This window comes from Manis javanica, chromosome 5 (genome assembly GCF_040802235.1).
Source record: "Manis javanica isolate MJ-LG chromosome 5, MJ_LKY, whole genome shotgun sequence".
NCBI lineage: Eukaryota > Metazoa > Chordata > Mammalia > Pholidota > Manidae > Manis > Manis javanica.
This window is the reverse complement of record NC_133160.1, coordinates 20,091,357-20,108,741: the sequence shown is the minus strand read 5'-3', so window position 1 is coordinate 20,108,741 and position 17,385 is coordinate 20,091,357. Positions and strand designations below refer to the sequence as shown.

Sequence of the window (17,385 nt, the reverse complement as noted above, 5' to 3'; positions counted from 1 at the left end):
CCTCGCCTGCCAAGCGTGTCCTGGACTCTGTGTCTCTGTTCGCCTGGGTGAGCCCACGTGGATGGCCTCCCCCGCTCCTGATTTCAGCTAGTCCTGTCCTCCTCTCAAGGCCAGTGCTAGTTCCTCCTCTGCAAGGACTCTTCAGCCCCCACCTGCCCAGGGCCTCATGCAGGAGTGCGCAGTGGAAGAGCCAGAGCTTCAGTGTTGGGCGCTCCTGGTCTGAGAGCTGCCTGCCCTTCACCTCCCTGAACGCATGTCCTGAGGTGTTAAAGGAGGGTGTTCATGGCTGACCCACAGAGTTCTTAAGGATCCAGTCCGATAAGGTGTGTGAGGCTGCCTGAGCATAGCACAAATGGGTTTTTTTCTCTGAACCATTTTAGAGGCAAGAATGGTTGCAGCCTGTGTAGAATGACATTTTGTCCTGATTTATTGTACTAAATCTACACTGAACAATACAGTGGAAATATAAAATTCTGTGTGCTTTCCCTGCTGGAAGGGATTTGACGCATTGTGGCATGGATTCGATTATTTGAATCTGATGAATAGCAGCAATTTTCTGGCCTCGTAAGTGGCTGTGGAGCTGCTTCATTATTGATGATGCCTGTGTCCACGGAGGATTGCTGGTGGGGGAGCTTTTCTGTTACTCTGACAGTGTGATTGCCGAGGAAACTTAAAATATACTTCAGAGAAGGCATGGTGTTTTCAGATTTAAAGGTGGGGCTGTAATGGTCAAAATCTGCCATCTGCCTGGCTTATACCAGCACATTGTGCATTTGAAGAAAATTAGAAGTGAGCCATTTGTTTAGGCATTCTTGCCAGTTAAGAATTTGGAGCTCCAGCTCTGTGTGGCTAGGACCCCAACATCTGAATTCAGTGTAACAGCTGCCTTTGCTAACCTGCGGCTCGGGGGCAAAACAGCTGTGGCCCCACTGGACCTGGCAGGGAGTCCCTTTCCTGGTTTGTAGAATGGGGCTCAAAGGGCTGGATTGTTAGGGCGGTGGAAGGCACAGTGAGCTGATGTTTTTGAAGTACCCCCATGGTGCACACTGCTAAGTGAATTCTCTTCTTCATCACCTTGTGGTGCATGCACTGGGAGCGGATAGATGGGGATGGAATGCTGAGTACCTGTGCCGAGGATGAACGGGAGCAGAGTCTCTGGGAGGTACTGGCTGGCCAGGCGTCCATAGTGACAGAGTGGATTGCACGAGGGCCTGTGGGAGACAGGGCCCCGCCTGGAGTGGAATGGCCCTGGGGCCATGCGGAGGCTCCTGGGATTTGTCTTATCTGAAGGGGGAACCAGCAGCACCTTTTGTTGTTTTAGGAGAACAGACTCTGGAAGTAATGTGGCGGATGGTGAGGAAAACTTGGGAAGCTGTTACAATGAGAAGGGCAGACAGAGGACCATAGGGTCTGAACTGGTGCAGTAGTGTGTGCACAGGGGGACCAGAGGAGTCAAGAGCCCCCCTGAAAGTAGAATGGACAGGACTTGGGTACAGATTGGATGTGGGGGCATGAGGGAATCATGAGAATTCAGGAATGACTTGGAGCTTTCTAGCTTGGGTAACTGGGTGGGTGACAATGCCAGAAACTGAGGGGGGGAAGAGAGGGGGAGGTCCAGTGTGAGGAGGAGACAGAATACAGTCAGATGCCTCCATGACTGTAATATGCACACACACCCACAGAGCGCTGCTTTCAACTGTGAAAAATAAAGCATGACTCCAGGAGTACTAACCCACTTTCCTGACTCCTATCCCTGTAGGAACTTCAGTCACAGACAAGAGGGTTCCGAGTTGACCCCTCGACAGAATCCAGAACAAGCTGTTTCGTCCTTCCGGAGTCCCTGTGGTTCCAGTTGGTGCTAAAGAGACAGTAGATTTCACAGTTAACTCGGAGTCTCAGTCTCCATGAGCCCTGAGGTCCCTAGGAGACCTTGGGGAGGCCCAGGAGGCCCATATTACCATTAGGAAGTTAGGTGCAAGTCCTGGCTCTGCTGCCAACCAGCTGAGACCTTAGGCAAGTCATATAGCCTCTTGGAGTGTCTCCTCTTTCAGCTATAGAATGAGACTCATTATGACACTTGTGAGGCAAAAATACGGTATGTCCAAATGCCCTAACACAGGGCCTTGCCCAGTGGAAATACCATTAGCAGCTCTGTGGCCTCTGTTTCTGTTGCTGCTACTTTTATTGGTGGCTGTATCCAGCCATAGTTCAGGGTGTGTATGTGGGGTTTAAAATCTGCTTGTGTCCTCTGAAGAGTGCTCATGGAAAAAGTGAGGCCTGGTACTAAGTGTTGTATTTTCACAATGAGAAACCAGAGTAAAGTTCTCATGATTAATGGAGAGCTTGCCTATTCCTTCATTTCCTTCATGCATTCATTCAGCCGCAGTTAAAGTTGTTCTAAGGAACTCACCAGCGAGTAGGGGAGACTGACATGAGAACACCTAACTATGGTGAAATAATAGAGACATTATAAGGTTCCCAGTATCCGGGGAACAGGCAGGCAGAGAGCAGAGAGGGTGTGACCTGCTGGAGGTGGAGGAGCAGAGAAGGAAGGCTCAGAGCGTGCTCTCGGGCTGGGCCGAGGTAGGTTGTATGGGTGGCCGCCTTTTCCTGACGGCCAGCGTAAGCCTTGGGGGCTGACCCAGTGCTCCGGGATGGAGAGTTGGCCTCCTCAGATGCTGCTGCAGGTGTGGGGCAGGAGGCTGTGGGTGACGGAGAGCCACGGAAAGGCTTAAGGATCTGCATTTAAACTCATCCGACAGACAGCTAGGTCCGGAGGGAGGTCTGGCGAGGGAGAGGTCTGTGAAGTGCAGGGAAGGGGGGTGCGCCTGAGAGAGGGAAGCCCTGGGGAGGGCAGCTGGGTGTCACACCCCTCTGGATTCTGAACCGGGTCGCACTGGAACTGGAGAAGGCCCCCAGCTCTGAGCTTGCAGTGGGGCTCCAGCCCTGGAGATGGAGAACAGGCCTTGGCAAGTTCACTGTGCATAAACTGTTCACCTGTCAGGGCCTGTTTGCCCTGGGCACCCCGGGGCTGACTGCTTTCCACTGGCCTCACAGGTACTGCATGCGGGCAGTTTCTAGCTCCTAAGGTCTCTAAAGGCACGGTGCCCTGTGGGGTTTGCCTTAAACAGTAGCCTTGCTGCCGGACTGCCCGTTCAGCCCGTGCATTTGACACACTGGCTCCTCTGAGGTTTTGTTTGTTTGTTTTTCTAATGGGTTTTTCTCTTTTCTTTTTTCCAAGTTACATAAACAGTATCAGCACCAGGGGACAGGCTTGAGAAGTCCAGAGCTGCAGTCAGGGACCCAGCCAGGAGAAGAGCTGGCCTGCTTGCTATCTTGGGAGGATCGCCCAGGGATGCCTGGGACTGAGCTGGGCCTTTACCTCTGGGGTCTCAGCTGGATAGCTGGCAGGGTGAGGAGAGGATAATGAGGGCTGATAGGAGGGAGCTGACAGGCCTCTGGACTGGCTGGAGGTCGGGACTCGCCCCTCCCCAGCTGTGGTCTGCCTCTTCTGTTAGGTGGAGGCTGGGGGCTCTGGTGAGCAGGGACGATAGAGAATAAAGCAAGCTGGAAGCCCGGAGTTGGTCCGCTAAACACAGAAATACCTTTCTCTTCCAGAAAAAGTGTGCTCTCTCCTAGTATTCTTAGTTTGCTTTTTGTTTTCCTGTTTTAAATAAGAACACAGGTACTGAGAAACATTTCCTTACTGTAGTGCCAGGAGCAGTGTGCTTGGGACAGCCACTGCCCAGGTCATTTCTTCCAAGAGGGGATTTGAGGCCAGTGTCCCCACATGTTTAAAGTTTTCAGAAAAAGCTAGGAATCCAGATTGAGTGAGAAATCTCCCAATTGGCTCAAATCCTTAAAAATAAACACTGCAGGCCAAATGAAAGCTGTCCACGGGCCAGGTAAGGCCCGGGGCCATGGTTAGTGTTCTCTGTGCTAGATGGGCCTCACCTGTCCTGCCTGGCTGTGCACAGCCCGGTGTGATTTGTCACCTAGGGGAGGAGAGGACACTCGACAGGATTGAGTCCACTCGAGATTCTTCTCTGACATAAGCCGTTGGGCCGGGGCAGGCCAAGTACCTTACCCAGAGTCCATTCTCTTTATCAGCACAACTAAGGACAGGACTGGATCTGTGGTTTTGAACCTTTTTTAAGCAGCAGAACCTTTGTTTAAACCAAATCTTGCAGGGAATAAATCACAGTATATATGACAGATGAAAACCAGAGCTGCCCCAGTTGTAGGGAGAGTGTGGAGCTCGGTCCCAAGGCTGCCTTCTGCCTCCCTCCCAGGGCACCTCTGCCAGGCCCCTCACAACAGTCTGGTGGCTGCCCACCTGTGGCTGGTGCTCTCCACCCCTCCCATCCCTGGCGCTCTGTAGGTTGAATGGGAGGAGACCAGCAGGGCTGGAAGGAGGGCAGTCCACAGCAGGCGGGCCCGTAGCTGGCTCCTCACCTGAATTCTGCCCAGTCCCTGCACAGGGGTGATCAGATAGCCCCTGGGTGTAGCCACATTTGCTGGGTGCTTCCCATGCATTTTTGCTGCCTCACATCATGCCCTCGAAGGTACGTGTCACTATTTCCATTTCACAGGTGGGTAAACCAAGACACAGAAGGAGGAAGTAAGTTGGCCCACAAGTTCACTTAGCTGGAATCTGGAGGAGCCCAGATTTCTCCTGGGCCTTTGAGGCTCCAAGGGCTGCCTTCTCCCCTTGGGGCCTCCTCTGTTCCTCACAGAGAACTGCCACGCTCCTAGGGGCCAGCCCGCATACAGGTGGATCCTGGGCCCCAGCAGTGATGGTTCCTGTCCCTTGTGTTTCTGTGGCGTGCTTCAGTTTGCAGAATTCCTTCCGACATGATCTCATTTTGCTGGTGCCAGGATGATTTGTCTAAGCAGGACTCTCCTTTCTGTCACCATGCAGGAGACAGAACCATCTGAGCCCAGAAGCACGGAGGTGATGAGGAAGCCCAAGGCTACTGCTCCTGCGAACAAGAGGCCCAAGAAGGAGGCCAAGAAGAAGCGGTAGAAGAGAGGCCTGCGGAGCAGCGGGCTGGTGGGGCAGGGTGGGGGCCTGGGCTGGGCAGCCCTCCTGGGACTTAATGTCCTGTTTCCTCACTGTGTCCCGGGCTCAGGAGCTGAGGTGGCTGGGATGCCCTCTGACCACAGAGATCTGGATTTTTATGACAGTCCCTAGGCCCCTGCTGGGCAAACCACCACTTCCTCTTCCTTCTGCTTCCTTGACCCGTTAGAGCCGCGGGGCTCAGCACCCTGTGGGCAGAGACTGTCTTAGAAGTCTGTTTGTTCAGAAGTCAGGTCAGCTCACAGAGTCACGTTTCCTTACTTAATCATCATGTCCAGCCTTGGGTCCTCCACCTTGTGGATTTACACTACATATTAGAGTTTGTCTTGTGCTGACAGGCACTGCCCTCTGCCACTATTTGTGCACCGCAGACCTGCTAATCAGTTGCCTTTGTCTCTGCTTGTGCAGATGGAGCCAGGCCAGGCCTCCCAGTTGTTTGGGTCAAGATGCCATGGCCATTGCAGTGTTAGGGGGCCCACTAGTGCAACAGGCAGGTCTGAGAGGTGCTGGCGTGAGAGCTAGCAGAAGATGCCGGCCAGGGCACTGCCTGGCTCTCCTCCGGCAGCTGGAAGGGATTTGGCTGAATGAGTGTACCTTCTCAGGCCCAAACTCTCTGAGCCTCTTGAAAGGGGGGCTTGTCAAGCTCCGACCAGCCTTTTTTCAACCTATCATAGCACATTCAAGGTGTGCCTGTTGGTGCCCATTTATACCCCCCTCCAGTTTTTTCAACCCTGACCAGTGAGGAAAAGTGATTTGGGGAAATAAATGTCAATAAACTTCCCCACACGCTGAATGTCCTGTGTGTTGCCTGCCACTGGGGGAAAGGGGGAACCTGGGTCCCTGCCTGGGGGTAAGGAAGGGGCTTATCCTGAGAAGTGGGACAGTGGGGCCACAATGGCCAGAGCGGGAGGCAGTTCTGGTTAGAGTAACTCTGCAGACTGAGCTATTCTGGGACAAGTTTCAGGAAGGGTCCAGCCAACTGCTTCGTGTGGCCCTTAGTCACTGGAAACACTTGTGAACATCCCTGCGTGTGTGAGAGTTTCCACTGGGACCAGGCCCCACTCATTCCCCAGTTCCTGTTGCTGGAGGAAGATGCTGCTTGTCCTCAAAATGATCTGAGAAAAACCATGTTGAAGGCTTCATATGGCACAGGGTGGATCCCCCAAGTTCAGTGCACGTGCCCTGAAGCAACTGCCAGGATAAGCCTGGACATCTGGTAACTCCCATTTGCCCAGGTGGTTTAAGTTTGCCAAACACTTTTCCAAATGTTGTCACAACTGATAAGGAGCGTGTATCGTCCCCATAGGAGACTTAAGTCCAGACTGCTTGAAAGTTCCAGAACTCGGGTTTGGATTCAGGTCTATGGCCCTTGGTATTTAACAAATAGTAAGTGTCCATAGGTGTGGTATAGTGGGCGCCTCCGCCCTGCTGCAGAGCATGGTAGGCTCTCCCAGCCCTTACGGTTCTGGAGATGTCTAGGGACTGGAGCTCTTCTGCATAACAAAGGTCCAGTGGGGGCCAGACACTAGCATGAGAAGGGGCTTCTGTGGAGTATTTTTTTTTTTTTTTTTTGAGAGGGCATCTCTCATATTTATTGATCAAATGGTTGTTAACAACAATAAAATTCAGTATAGGGGGGTCAACGCTCAATGTACAATCATTAATCCATCTCAAGCCTAATTCTCGTCAGTCTCCAATCTTCTGAAGCATAACGAACAAGTTCTTACATGGTGAACGAATTCTTACATAGTGAATAAATTCTTACATGGTGAACAGTACAAGGGCATTCATCACATAAACTTTCGGTTTTGATCATGCATTATGACCTATAAACAATCAGGTCAAATATGAATATTCGTTTGATTTTTGTACTTGATTTATATGTTGATCCCACATTTCTCCTATTATTATTATTATTTTTATTTTTAATAAAATGCTGAAGTGGTAGGTAGATGCAAGATAAAGGTAGAAAACATAGTTTAGTGCTGTAAGAGGGCAAATGTAGATGATCAGATGATCAGGTGTGTGCCTATGGACTAAGTATTAATCCAGGCTAGACAAGGGCAGCAAGACATCCACGGATGCAGAAGATTTCTCTCAAAGCAGGGGGGGTGAGGTTCTGAGCCTCACCTCTGTTGATCCCCAAATTCTCACCTGATGGCCCCCCTGCGACTGTGCCTGTCTTAGGTTGTTCCTCCCTTGAGGAATCTTACCCGTCTCTGGCTAACCAGTCATCTTCCGGGGCCATACAGGGAAATGTAAAGTTGGTAAGTGAGAGAGAAGCCATATTGTTTGCAAAGGTTAGCTTTTTACTTCTTTGCAGATTTATGCCCTGTGGCTTCTATGCCCAGCACTTGTCTCAAGGTATCTTTACCACCTGGAGGAATTATGATACTCGGTAAATTCGATATGAGGCACGAATTCTATTTAAGGGTTGTAATTAGGAAGGAAGAAGAAAAGCTATAGATGTAGCATATGAAGGAAACATGGGAGGATTGATTATTTCTTTGACATATCTTCTTGTATAGTACCTTAAGTATGTATAGGTTTTAAACTACTAACTAATTTGCACACACATATTAACATAATAGGAATACGGTGACATAAACAAAGCAAATCTATAATTACCATCCATCTCCAGTGAAGCCAAGAAAACCATTTGGGCACCCTAGGCATTTGTGAAAATTTATCTATGATATGATGGATATTGTCCAACTGTACTTGAACCATCAGACAAATTAACGCAGCCCATTTCTGGGATCTGTTCACATCCCATATGTTCTTCTAACCATAGATAGTCTATAGTCATGAGATTTTGGAGTGCTACAACTTGCACCCCTCCCAACTTCCTGGTTGAGTTTTCTGTGGAGTATTTTTGTTCACAAACATATACTGGGAGTCTCTTAGATGCCACGCAGCAGCAAGGCATTGAGGATGCAGAAAGGAGGAAGCTTCCCAGAAACCCAAAGTGAGCCCAGCTTAGTGGGAGACTCAGACAGGTTTGGTGTCGGGTGTTCTCCAACACCCAGCTCAGTCTTGGAGGGTCAGCACAGCCACCTGGCAGAGGAGAGGTGACAGGGCTGAGTCCTAAAGGCCCAGCTGGAGTTGAGAACAAAGGGAAATTATGCTGGGGGAGTGGGGGCCAGATCTCTGGAGCTGCCCTGTTCTGGTTCCTGAAGGGAGGACAGCTTCTGGCTCGAGGAGCAGGCCCACCAGTAGTAGGTCCGACTCCTTTAATTGTCTCCCTTAGAGGCTTTTTGTCAGAGAACAGCCCTAGGAAAGCAAGGGTGGTCATCCTTTGTTGCACCAACCCCTTATTCCCCACTTACTATGGACAGTTTGCAGCGTTTGGCTCTCTTGGCTTCCAGGAACCCACCCTCACCTGGTTCCTCCTCATCAGAGGGGCCCAGGTCTCAGCCCTTCGTCCTCACATCTCTGCACACACTCCCTTGGAGAGCTCTTCCAGTGTCATGCTTTAAATACCACCTCCATGTTGATGTCTCCCAAATGGATCTCTGCAGACCTCTCTTCTAAACTCCACACCCATGTATCTGATTTCCTGCCTGGCATTTCCATCTAGATTCTCAGCAGGCCTCGCAAAGCCAATTCCTGATCTCTCTAGCAGTCCCAAAGCTGATCCTGTTGCAGTCTTCCCCAACTTAAAGAGCGTCTTAATTCTTCCAATTGTTCAGGCCAAAAACCTTGGAGTCATCCTCGAGTCCCCTCTTTCTGTGGCTCTACACTTCTGACCCTTAACTGGTTTCTTTGATTCGATCTCCAGAATCTAGAATGAGGCCCATCTTACCACTTCACTCTGTAGCTGTGGTCTAGCTACCATCACCACACCTGGATATTACAGCAGCCTCTTCATGGATAGTCTGTTCTTGACACAGCATCCAGAGGGATCCTGTTAAAACCTGTTAAGATCACATCCCTCACCTGCTCTCATCTTACTCAAAGGTAAAGGTCATAGTCCTCACTGGGACCCATGAGGGCCTATAAGAGCCACTCTACATTCTTCACCTCTGACCTCCTGGGAGGCCACTCCCCCTTTTTCCACTCTTCTGCATCCTCACTGGCCTCCATCTTCCTCAAACATGCCAGGCAACCCCTGCCTCAGGGCCTTTGAACTTGCTATTCCCACTTCCTAAAGATACTATACCTCAAGTGGTAGAGAACAATCATCCCTCCAAAGATCCCAGTCCAGGTCCTAATCCCTGGGACCTGTGACTATGTAACCTTACATGGCAAAAGAGACTTTACAGGTATGATTAAAGATCTTGAGATGGGGCGGTTTTTCTGGATTATCCAGGTGGAAGGTGGGCCCTCTAATCACAAAGATCCTAATAAGGAAAAGAGGGAGGCAGGAAAGACAGAGAAGAAGCTGTGAAGATAGAAGCAGAAGTTGGAGTAAGCAGGTGCCTTTAAAAGCTGGAAAAGGCCAGGGGATAGGTCCTCCCTGGAGCCCCCAGAAGGAACACTGCTCTGCCAGCACCTTGATTGTTGCCCAGGGAGACCCATTTTGGACTATAAAGAATTATAAAATAAAGACCTCTGCATTGTTTTAAGCCACTGTTTGTGGTCACATGTGACAGCAGCAGTAGGGTATGAGTGAGTACCCTTTCCTTTCCTCAGGTCATGCAGGGAAGCTGCCTCTGACCACCACCCAGTTTAAAATTGGAACCTTCTCCCAAAACTTCCTAGTCCTCACTCCTTATTTTTTTCTCCCTACCATATGTCACATCTAACATACTATATATTTTGCTTACTTTGTCTTTCTAGTCCCAATTGGAATGTGAGCTCCAAGAAGAAAGGACGTTTATTGTTCTTACTTACAAATGAATCCCCAAGGCCCAGAAGAGTGCTTGGCATGTAGTAGGTACTCAAAAAGGGTTTGTGGCATGGATGACAGGAGAGGGTGTCCTGCTCTAACAGTCCTGTTAGTGAATAGACATGATATGTGCCCTGATGCTTTACATGCATGCTTTTGTTCTGTCCTCACAGCAACCCCATGAGGTTGGTACATCATCTCCATTTAAGAGATGAGGGCATGGGGGTGCCTGGAATAACTCAGGCAGCCTGACTCCAGTGCCCACTCTCTGAGTCATACTGGTGTTTCCTTCCTTCCCATCCTAGAATTCTCAAGGGGGTTCTCTGGGGAAGAAAAGATCAGCTCCAGGTGCTGGAGGCTTCACTACCCAAAGGACTAAATCACATGGTAAAATTATGCTCCTCAATAAGAAAGAGACTCTAGGGTGTTTTTTTTTTAATCTTATTGAGGTGAAATTCATATAACATAAAATTAACCCTTTTTTTTGGTATCATTAATCTACAATTACATGAAGAACATTATGTTTACTAGGCTCCCCCTTCACCACATCCCCCCAACAAACCCCATTACAGTCACTGTCCAGCAGCGTAGTAAGATGCTGCAGAATCCCTACTTGTCTTCTCTGTGTTGCACAGCCCTCCATGTGCCCCCCCCACCACATTACACATGCTAATTGTAATGCCCCCTTTCTTTTTCCCCACCCTTATCACTCCCTTCCGACCCATCCTCCCCAGTCCCTTTCCCTTTGCTAACTGTTAGTCCATTCTTGGGTTCTGTGAGTCTGCTACTGTTTTGTTCCTTCAGTTTTTTTCTTTATTCTTATACTCCACAGATGAGTGAAATCATTTGGTACTTGTCTCTCTCCTCCTGGCTTATTTCACTGAGCATAATACCCTCTAGCTCCATCCATGTTGTTGCAAATGGTAGGATTTGTTTTCTTCTTATGGCTGAATAATATTCCATTGTGTATATGTACCACATCTTCTTTATCCATTCATCTATTGATGGACACTTAGGTTGCTTCCATTTCTTGGCTATTGTAAATAGTGCTGCGATAAACATAGGGGTGCATCTGTCTTTTTCAAACTGGAGTGCTGCATTCCTAGGGTAAATTCCTAGAAGTGGAATTCCTGGGTCAAATGGTATTTCTATTTTGAGCATTTTGAGGAATCTCCATACTGCTTTCCACAATGGTTGAACTAATTTACATTCCCACCAGCAGTGTAGGAGCGTTCCCCTTTCTCCACAACCTCACCAACATTTGTTGGTTTGTCTTTTGGATGGTAGCGATCCTTACTGGTGTGAGGTGATATCTCATTGTGGTTTTAATTTGCATTTCTCTGATGATTCGTGGTGTGGAGCATCTTTTCATGTGTCTGTTGGCCATCTGAATTTCTTTTTTAGAGAACTGTCTATTCAGTTCCTCTGCCCATTTTTTAATTGGATTATTTGCTTTTTGTTTGTTGAGGTGTGTGAACTCTTTATATATTTTGGATGTCAGTCCTTTATCAGATCTCTCATTTATGAATATATTCTCCCATACTGTAGGATGTCTTTTTGTTCTACTAATGTGTCCTTTGCTGTACAGAAGGTTTTCAGCTTGATATAGTCCCACTTGTTCATTTTTGTTTTTGTTTTCCTTGCCTGGGGAGATCTGTTCATGAAGAAGTCACTCATGTTTATGTCCAAGAGATTTTTGCCTATGTTTTTTTCTAAGAGTTTTATGGTTTCCTGACTAACATTCAGGTCTTTGATCCATTTCGAATTTACTTTTGTGTATGGGGTTAGACAGTGATCCAGTTTCATTCTCTTACATGTAGCTGTCCAGTTTTGCCAGCACCATCTTTTGAAGAGACTCTCATTTCCCCATTGTATGTCCATAGCTCCTTTATCGAATATTAATTGACCATATATGTTTGGGTTAATGTTTGGAGTCTCCATTCTGTTCCACTAGTTTGTGGCTCTGTTCTTGTGCCAGTACCAAATGATTACTGTGGCTTTGTAGTAGAGCTTGAAGTTGGGGAGAGAGATCCCCCCCACTTTAGTCTTCTTTCTCAGGATTGCTTTGGCTATTCGGGGTCTTTGGTGGTTCCATATGAATCTTTGAACTATTTGTTCCAGTTCATTGAAGAATGCTGTTGGTAATTTGATAGGGATTGCATCGAATCTGTATATTGCTTTGGGCAGGATGGCCATTTTGACAATATTAATTCTTTGTAGCCAAGAGCATGGGATGAGTTTCCATTTGTTAGTGTCCTCTTTAATTTCTCTCAAGAGTGTCTTATAGTTTTCAGGGTATAGGTCTTTCACTTCCTTGGTTAGGTTTATTCCTAGCTATTTTATTCTTTTTGATGCTATTGTGAATAGAATTTTTTTTGCCAATTTCTCTTTCTATTAGTTCATTGTTAGTGTATAGGAAAGCCACAGATTTCTGTGTATTAATTTTGTATCCTGCAACTTTGCTGAATTCCGATATTAGTTCTAGTAGTTTTGGATTGGAGTCTTTAGGGTTTTTTATGTACAATATCATGTCATCTGCAAATAGTGACAGTTTAACTTCTTCTTTACCAATCTGGATTCCTTGTATTTCTTTGTTTTGTCTGATTGCCGTGGCTAGGACCTCCAGTACTATGTTGAGTAACGGTGGGGAGAGTGGGCATCCCTGTCTTGTACCTGATCTCAGAGGAAAAGCTTTCAGCTTCTTGCTGTTCAGTATGATGTTAGCTGTGGTTTTATCATATATGGCCTTTATTATGTTGAGGTACTTGCCCTCTATGCCCATTTTGTTGAGAGTTTTTATCATGAATGGATGTTGAATTTAAAATTAACCTTTTTAAAGTGTACAGTTTAGTGGCATTTATTATAATTACAATGTACAACCACCACCTCCATCTAGTTCCAAACCACTTTTGTTACCCCAAAAGAAAGTCCCATACCCCCATTAGGCAATTTCTCCCCATTCCCCTCTCCCCAGACCTCTGGCAACTACCAATCTGCCATGTGTTTCTAGTTACAGATTTACTATTCTGGGTATTTTGTGTAAATGGGATCACACAATATGTAACTTTTTATGTCTGGCTTCTTTCATTTAGCATGTTCCTGAGGCTCATCCATCTTTTAGCATGTATCTGTATTTCATTCCTTTTTATGGCCGAATAATATTCCGTGTGTGTGTGTGTGTGTGTGTGTGTGTGTGTATGTCTATACAGTCACATTTTAAAATCTGGATCCCATGGAGATGTAGCTGTAGCTGTGTGGTCTGAGGCAAAGGAATTCACATCTCTGATTTTCAGAGTCCTCTAAATGGAGATCATAGGACAACCTTGCAGGGCTATTGTAAAAATCAGATGTACTGTATGACTGACTATAAGGTGCCTGGGGCATAATAGGTAGTTTATAAGTGGTAGCAGGGGCAAATTTATCATTAAAACATTCTGACCTCAAATTATCCATGATCTTGGCCTCCTCAGAAGATGAGCATGTCCTCATCCCCAGTCCTGGGAAACCTAAGAGAGGAGTTCCAGCACCGAGCTCATGCCTGCCTCGGTGCTTACAGAGCTCTTTATATTTCTAGTGGATTTTGCCATCAGTTTTTCCCTTCCTCATTTATTCAAATCATGGAGGTTGAAAGCTACGTGACAGCAAAAGGGAGAAGAACTACCTTTAAACAAAAATTCTAAGGAAGCACATGAGAGGAGTTCATTAGTCATCAGGGATATGCAAATCAAAACCACACTGATAACAGCATGGCCGGGCATACTAAGCATGAGAGAGGATGTGGGACTCTCACTCGTGGCTGGTGGCCACAGAAATAAAATGGCACAACCACATTAGAAGACCATTTGAGATTTTTTTGAGGACCTCTTTTTTTTTTTCTTTAAGATGTTCACCATGCATCACCCTATGACCCAGCATTCTACTCGCGGTATTTACTCGGGAGAAATGAAAATAATTGTCCGTGAAGTCTTGTACTAAATTCTAATTCAAATATTCATAGCAGCTTTATTCATAATAGGCAAAAACTGGAAATAGCCCAGCTGCTCATCAGTAGTAAAATGGATAAACTGTAGTATATTTTATACAATTAAATATCACACACCATAAATGATTTACCAATAGAAGAATATGAATGAATCTTAAAACTATTACATCGAGTGAGAGAAGCCAAACATACCCACAAACACAAATAAAATATACAGTATCTGTTTCTATTTGTTTGAAATTCTAAAAAAAACAGAACTAACCTGTGGTGGTGACTGAAAGCAGATCAGTGGTTGCTCTTGGTTGACTAAGAAGGAATACAAGAAAACTAGGGTGATTGAAATATTCTGTATCTTGATATGCAATCATCAAAATTGAATGCTTAGGATGAGAATTATTTCACTCTGTATAAATTACACCTTAAAATTTTTCCTGTGGGCTAGGTTCTAAGCTATGTGCTTTGTATATATTATGTCATTTAACTTGTCAGCCAGTCACATGAGGTAGATATTGTTTCTGAAAACTGAGGCTCAGGAAGGTTAAGCAAGGTGCCTCAGGACACACAGCTAGAAAAGTTGGATTAGGACCCAGAGTGTATGACTCCAAAAGTCCATGCCCCAAGGGTCTCCTATTCTCCCTCAATACCTTCTCTTCCCTAAGATTTTACAGATGGAGAAATTGAGTCTCAGAGGGCTGGAGGCATGCTCGATACCACTGAGCTCTTTGGAATCAGAATTGAACTAGAACTTAGATCTCTGGCGCTTTCTTATGTATCACACACCTTCACTGGCAGAGAGATCAAGCTCAGTCTAACTTCTGCCCTGTCGGGGGGTGGGAGCTAAAAGTACAATTTTGACAGAGTTGAGTGCAATGCTCATAGGAGACCCAAACTCAGGGTATAGATCTGTGACTCAGAATGACAGGATGAGCTTTCCGTCTGTCTTTGTACTGCTAGAGTCATTCCCCTGGTTTTCTGTGAGTTTGGGGGGTCCACCCTTCACTCTCCCTGTGTTTAAGCCATGCTACTACCCCCAAACACCCCCCGCCAGACTCACTGTTACCTCCCTCCATGTCTTCTTGGCCTGCCAGAGGCCTGAACCCTCTGAAACATTCAGCAAGCTTCCTGCTTCTTAGAGGAGTGAGCGCGAGGGCGGCGTCCTCCCCTCAGCCGGGCATTCTGACATGGATGAGTGTCAACACCAACAAAACGTCAGCCAGTTTTACTTGATTTTAACTCACATCCCATCAGTCCACATGAAGAGTGGTTGTTGTCAAGTTCAGGCCATCCAGTTTAAAAAGCAATGTTGTCTTTGGTTTTCTTGGAGGGCACCACCTTAAGTTTTGGGAAAATTTGGCTCAAACCATGATGGTTTCCTCCCCCAAAGCTTGGCTTTCTGGGAAGAAATATATATATGCCCCAGCTCCGTTGGCCTCTGTCCACCAGAGAAACCTCATCTGAAATCCCTCTGTCTCCTCTTGAAAGGTTGCAGAATGTGCTGCATGGTCTGCCTTTTCTCTGGAACTGGCAAATGGTGCTGTGAATGAATCACCCTGTTTCTTGGGAATGTTTTGCTCCAAGAGCTCAAGTGGGGTACAACAAGATGATAAACAGCCTCTTGAATGGTCTCTCTTCCCCCCACTGTGGGGCCTTGGGCCTCTGAGTTTAGAGAACTGGACTGTGGCTGAGCTTTCAGAAACTGCTGGGTCTTACCTGGTTTTGCAGATGAGGAAACCAAGGCTTTAGCGTTTATGGGAGGGGAGCCGTGGAGCAGGGCCAAAGCCATGGAGCAGGGCCAAAGCCTCTGATCACGGGCCCATGGATGGTGATTTCATCACCCTGAGTTCAGCTTCCTCCTCTGGCGTAGGAGGGCAGGAAGCCTGAGGTGGCAAGCCTAGTGACATTATGATGCCTGAGAGACTGGGAAAACAGAGGGAGGGCCCTAACTCAGCCTGGAGGAAAGTCAGGGAAGGCTTCCAGGTGGAGGTGACATGCCAGGGGATTAGCATCTGGTAGCACTGATGAAAGCAATCCCCTTCCCCACTCTGGGCCTAAGTCTCCCAGAACACACTTTCTGGGAATGGCTGACTCAGCTGATGGCTGTGATTTCCCCACTCTGGACTTCTGACGTGGGGAAAGTATTGATGTTAGTGTTTAAACTTGGAGGGTGCCTGGTCCAGCAGCTGGAGAGACTCCTTGTTCTGGTATTTGAGGCCTTAGCCTTCCTTGTCTGCTATAGGCCCACAGTCCTCAGTCACTGCCAGGGTGCCCTATGGCCTTCTCTGCTCTGACCAAGCCCCTGCTCAAGTGGGAACACCCCGAACTAAGAGAGGTGGAATGAGTCACCCTTCCCTCCCTTGACCCCGTGCCCTGTCCTCAGCCCACTGAAGAATTGCTGCAGGCAGGAGAGAGCTCTCACGCTAACAAGGGACTTGGGCGCACAGCGGGCTGGATGATATCAAAAAAGGAATTATTCCCTAGGGCCCATCCCTCTGACAAATCGCTAGAGTCTCTGATGCGCAGGATAGCCACATCCCATTAGCTGCCCCTGTCTCTCTCCAACCCTTACTAGACAGGCTTAGCTCCTGGAAAGTGTGAGGCCTGCTTGCTCTCTCTACCTCCCCCTTTCCTTTCCCTCTGGGGCCTCCTGTGATCCAGCTTCCGCTCCCACTTCCCACTCCCCTGAAACTGTACTGCCTGGGGTCAGCTACACCGTGCTGTGGCTCAATGCCCTGGACACCTCGGTCCCCAACTTCTCTCCCGTGGCCTCCTGGCAACATCTGACCCAGGAAAACCCTTTTCTGGGAAGCCCAGAGACCCCTTTTGAGGACTTTTCCTACAGCCTATTAGATGTGAAGGCTCCTTGGGTCTCTGCCTGCTTTCTTCTCATCTCACACACAATATCTTGCTCGGACCTTGGTTTGCTCATCAGTGAAATGGGTGTAACAATAGCACCTTTCTCGAGGGGCTGATGAAGGAATTAAATGAGTTAACACATATGAGGCACCTTGTGCCTGATGCAGAGTGAGTTCAGTAAGTGTTGGCTGACGTGTTACTCAGTTTTTCAACATCTCCATGGATTCCTAAAGGGTTTCTCCAACATAATTTGGCCAAAGCGGAACTCTTAGCTTTCTCCCTCAGTGGGTTCCCACCCTGGCTTCCCCATCTCAGTAAATGGCAACTCCATTCACTCAACCCAAAAGCCTAATTTCCATCCTCTCTGCACACCCACACTCCTGATCCAAGAGAGGACCGGGGGCGCTCCCTCCACATATGCCCCCATCCTGTGCTAATCACCACCTCCCCTCCCGGGGCTGAGCTCCTTCCGCCCCTTCCAAGAGGACTTGCCAGCCTGCTTGCTGGTCTCTCTGTCTCCACCTGCCCCCTTAACCTCCCTCCATGCAGCTGCCAGGGAGATCTTCCAAAAACATCCACTGCATCATGTTATCCCTCCTTGCGTAACATGCACAGAGGCCTCCCATGCATTCCAGTGAA

At 47.7% G+C, this 17,385-nt stretch overlaps 1 protein-coding gene and 1 long non-coding RNA gene across 3 annotated transcripts in view; one reads left to right on the top strand and one right to left on the bottom strand.

Annotated features, from left to right (window-relative positions):
• The window catches only part of MANBAL (mannosidase beta like), a 40,683-nt gene extending 34,810 nt beyond the window's left edge, over positions 1-5,873 (top strand). Inside the window, exons 3-4 of one of the 2 annotated variants that reach the window (XM_017667625.3) lie at positions 3,242-3,412; positions 4,922-5,873. In XM_017667625.3, coding sequence (XP_017523114.1) covers positions 3,242-3,412; positions 4,922-5,026 — 276 coding nt within the window. In that variant the 3' untranslated portion in view covers positions 5,027-5,873. The remainder of the gene's footprint in view (positions 1-3,241; positions 3,413-4,921) is intronic. The other variant, XM_017667626.3, reaches the window with a different exon arrangement.
• On the bottom strand, positions 1,754-15,985 carry LOC118971427 (uncharacterized). The gene is made up of 3 exons (XR_005059847.2): positions 14,954-15,985; positions 14,156-14,199; positions 1,754-1,858 (listed from the first exon to the last, which is right to left on the bottom strand). It is a non-coding gene; the product is annotated as an uncharacterized lncRNA (long non-coding RNA).
• Positions 15,986-17,385: the final 1,400 nt, after the last annotated feature.